General features: G+C 38.5%; 1 protein-coding gene across 1 annotated transcript; it reads right to left on the reverse strand.

Moving 5' to 3' along the window:
• Nucleotides 1-777: 777 nt before the first annotated feature.
• On the reverse strand, nucleotides 778-1416 carry LOC143575168 (uncharacterized). Its single transcript, XM_077059610.1, has one exon. It carries the CDS (start codon nucleotides 1414-1416, stop codon nucleotides 778-780), a length of 639 nt encoding a protein of 212 aa, XP_076915725.1.
• Nucleotides 1417-1727: the final 311 nt, after the last annotated feature.

Below are 1727 nucleotides of genomic sequence, written 5' to 3' on the forward strand. Positions count from 1 at the left end.
GGTATCTTAAAGGAACAACTGGTCATGGAGTGTTGTTTAAGTCAAATGGGCATCTAGATATTCAATTGTACACTGATGCAGATTGGGCAGGAGACAAAGAAACTAGAAGGTCGACCTCTGGATACTTCACCATAGTCGGAGGGAATCTTGTTACATGGAGAAGTAAGAAACAAAAGGTGGTTGCTCTTTCGAGTGCTGAAGCTGAGTTCAGAGGGATAGAAAGAGGTCTAGAAGAGGTGCTCTGGATACGGAAACTTTTAACTGAGATTGGTTTTCTACAAGATAAAGCTAGTAGAATTATGTGTGACAATAAAGCCGCTATTTAAATTTCTGCAAATCCAGTACAACACGATCGAACCAAACATGTGGAAGTAGACAGAAATTTCATTAAAGAAAAATTGGAAACTAAAATAATCGAACTTCCCTTTGTCCGATCAGAAGATCAGCTAGCCGACATCCTAACCAAAGCCACAAATGGAAGAATCTTCACTAAATTTTTAAACAAGTTGAATTTTGGCAACGCTACTATTCAACTTGAGGGGGAGTGTTAAAAGGAAAATATATTCTTTGGAGTAAATTATGGATCAGTCAATTGTCAATAAACATCATCTCCATATTTATCAATAGTCAAAGACAGCTCACACGATTATTTTCAGCCACGATTGATTGTATTTTTCCTTTTATAGCATTATGTGTAAAGCCTATATATAAAGGCTCTTGTTGTCATGTTTATACACAACCAATGAATAATAAAAACCGATCCTCTGAATATCTCTTTCAAAACACTTGCTTACCAGAAACGGGTTTGTCTTCATCTCCAGATCGTTCCTCAAACGCTTTTAGGCGTCCAACGGCTTCATGGAACGTCATGGTCTTTATATCGGCAAATTGTTCAATAGTAGCAATAATCGCTATATACCTATTTCTCGGAACGGACTTCAAAAGCTTTCTCACAAGGGTCTTTTCTTCAAACGGTTCTCCAAGATTGCTTGCTTTGGAAGCTATTTGGCTTATCTTGGTCGAGAAGTCATCTATCGTGTCCGTTTCTTTCATCTTGAGTACATCGAACTCATGTTGAAGAGACTCAATGCATGCTTCTCGAACCCTATCAACCCCAACGAAACGAGTTTTAAGTGCATCCCATATCTCTTTAGCGGTGGAAAGGTGAGCCACTTGCATCACCAAAGCCTCCGGCATGCCTTGATAAAGATACACAATCGCCAACCCATCTATCTTGGGGTCAACCACCGTTCCCGTTCTTGGTTCGATAGCCTCCAACAACCCTTGAACCTTGAAGATGGCCTTGATTTTAACCGTCCAAATCGTATAATTAGTGGACGTAAGAATCGGAAACTGAATCGAGAGAGAACTTGGTTCTTTGGGAAAACCGACTTGATTATTTGGCTTGTCTCCCATCTTTTCTTCCTTTTCTTGATCGTTGGTATTTGATTGAAATCTGGACTCAATATTGGTGAACCCGTGAAGAGTTTCAAAATAAACTTGTCTGGTCAATTAATTAACTCTTGGGAGACTTTCTGAAAATTGAACGCTTCCACAAAATTTTCTTTTGGTTCTTTGGGTGTATTTGAATTAATTATTCTTGAAAACTACCAACTAAAATAACCCTTTGACCAAATAAATATCCCAAACTTCCAGGTAACTCTTCCAATTTACCAAACAACTAAAAAGAAACACGACAAATAAAAACCTTTCGCCGTAACCGACTA

This window comes from Bidens hawaiensis, unplaced genomic scaffold (assembly GCF_021521415.1).
Source record: "Bidens hawaiensis isolate Kalapana, Puna unplaced genomic scaffold, B.hawaiensis_p1.1 tig00027301_1, whole genome shotgun sequence".
NCBI classification, from domain to species: Eukaryota; Viridiplantae; Streptophyta; class Magnoliopsida; order Asterales; family Asteraceae; genus Bidens; species Bidens hawaiensis.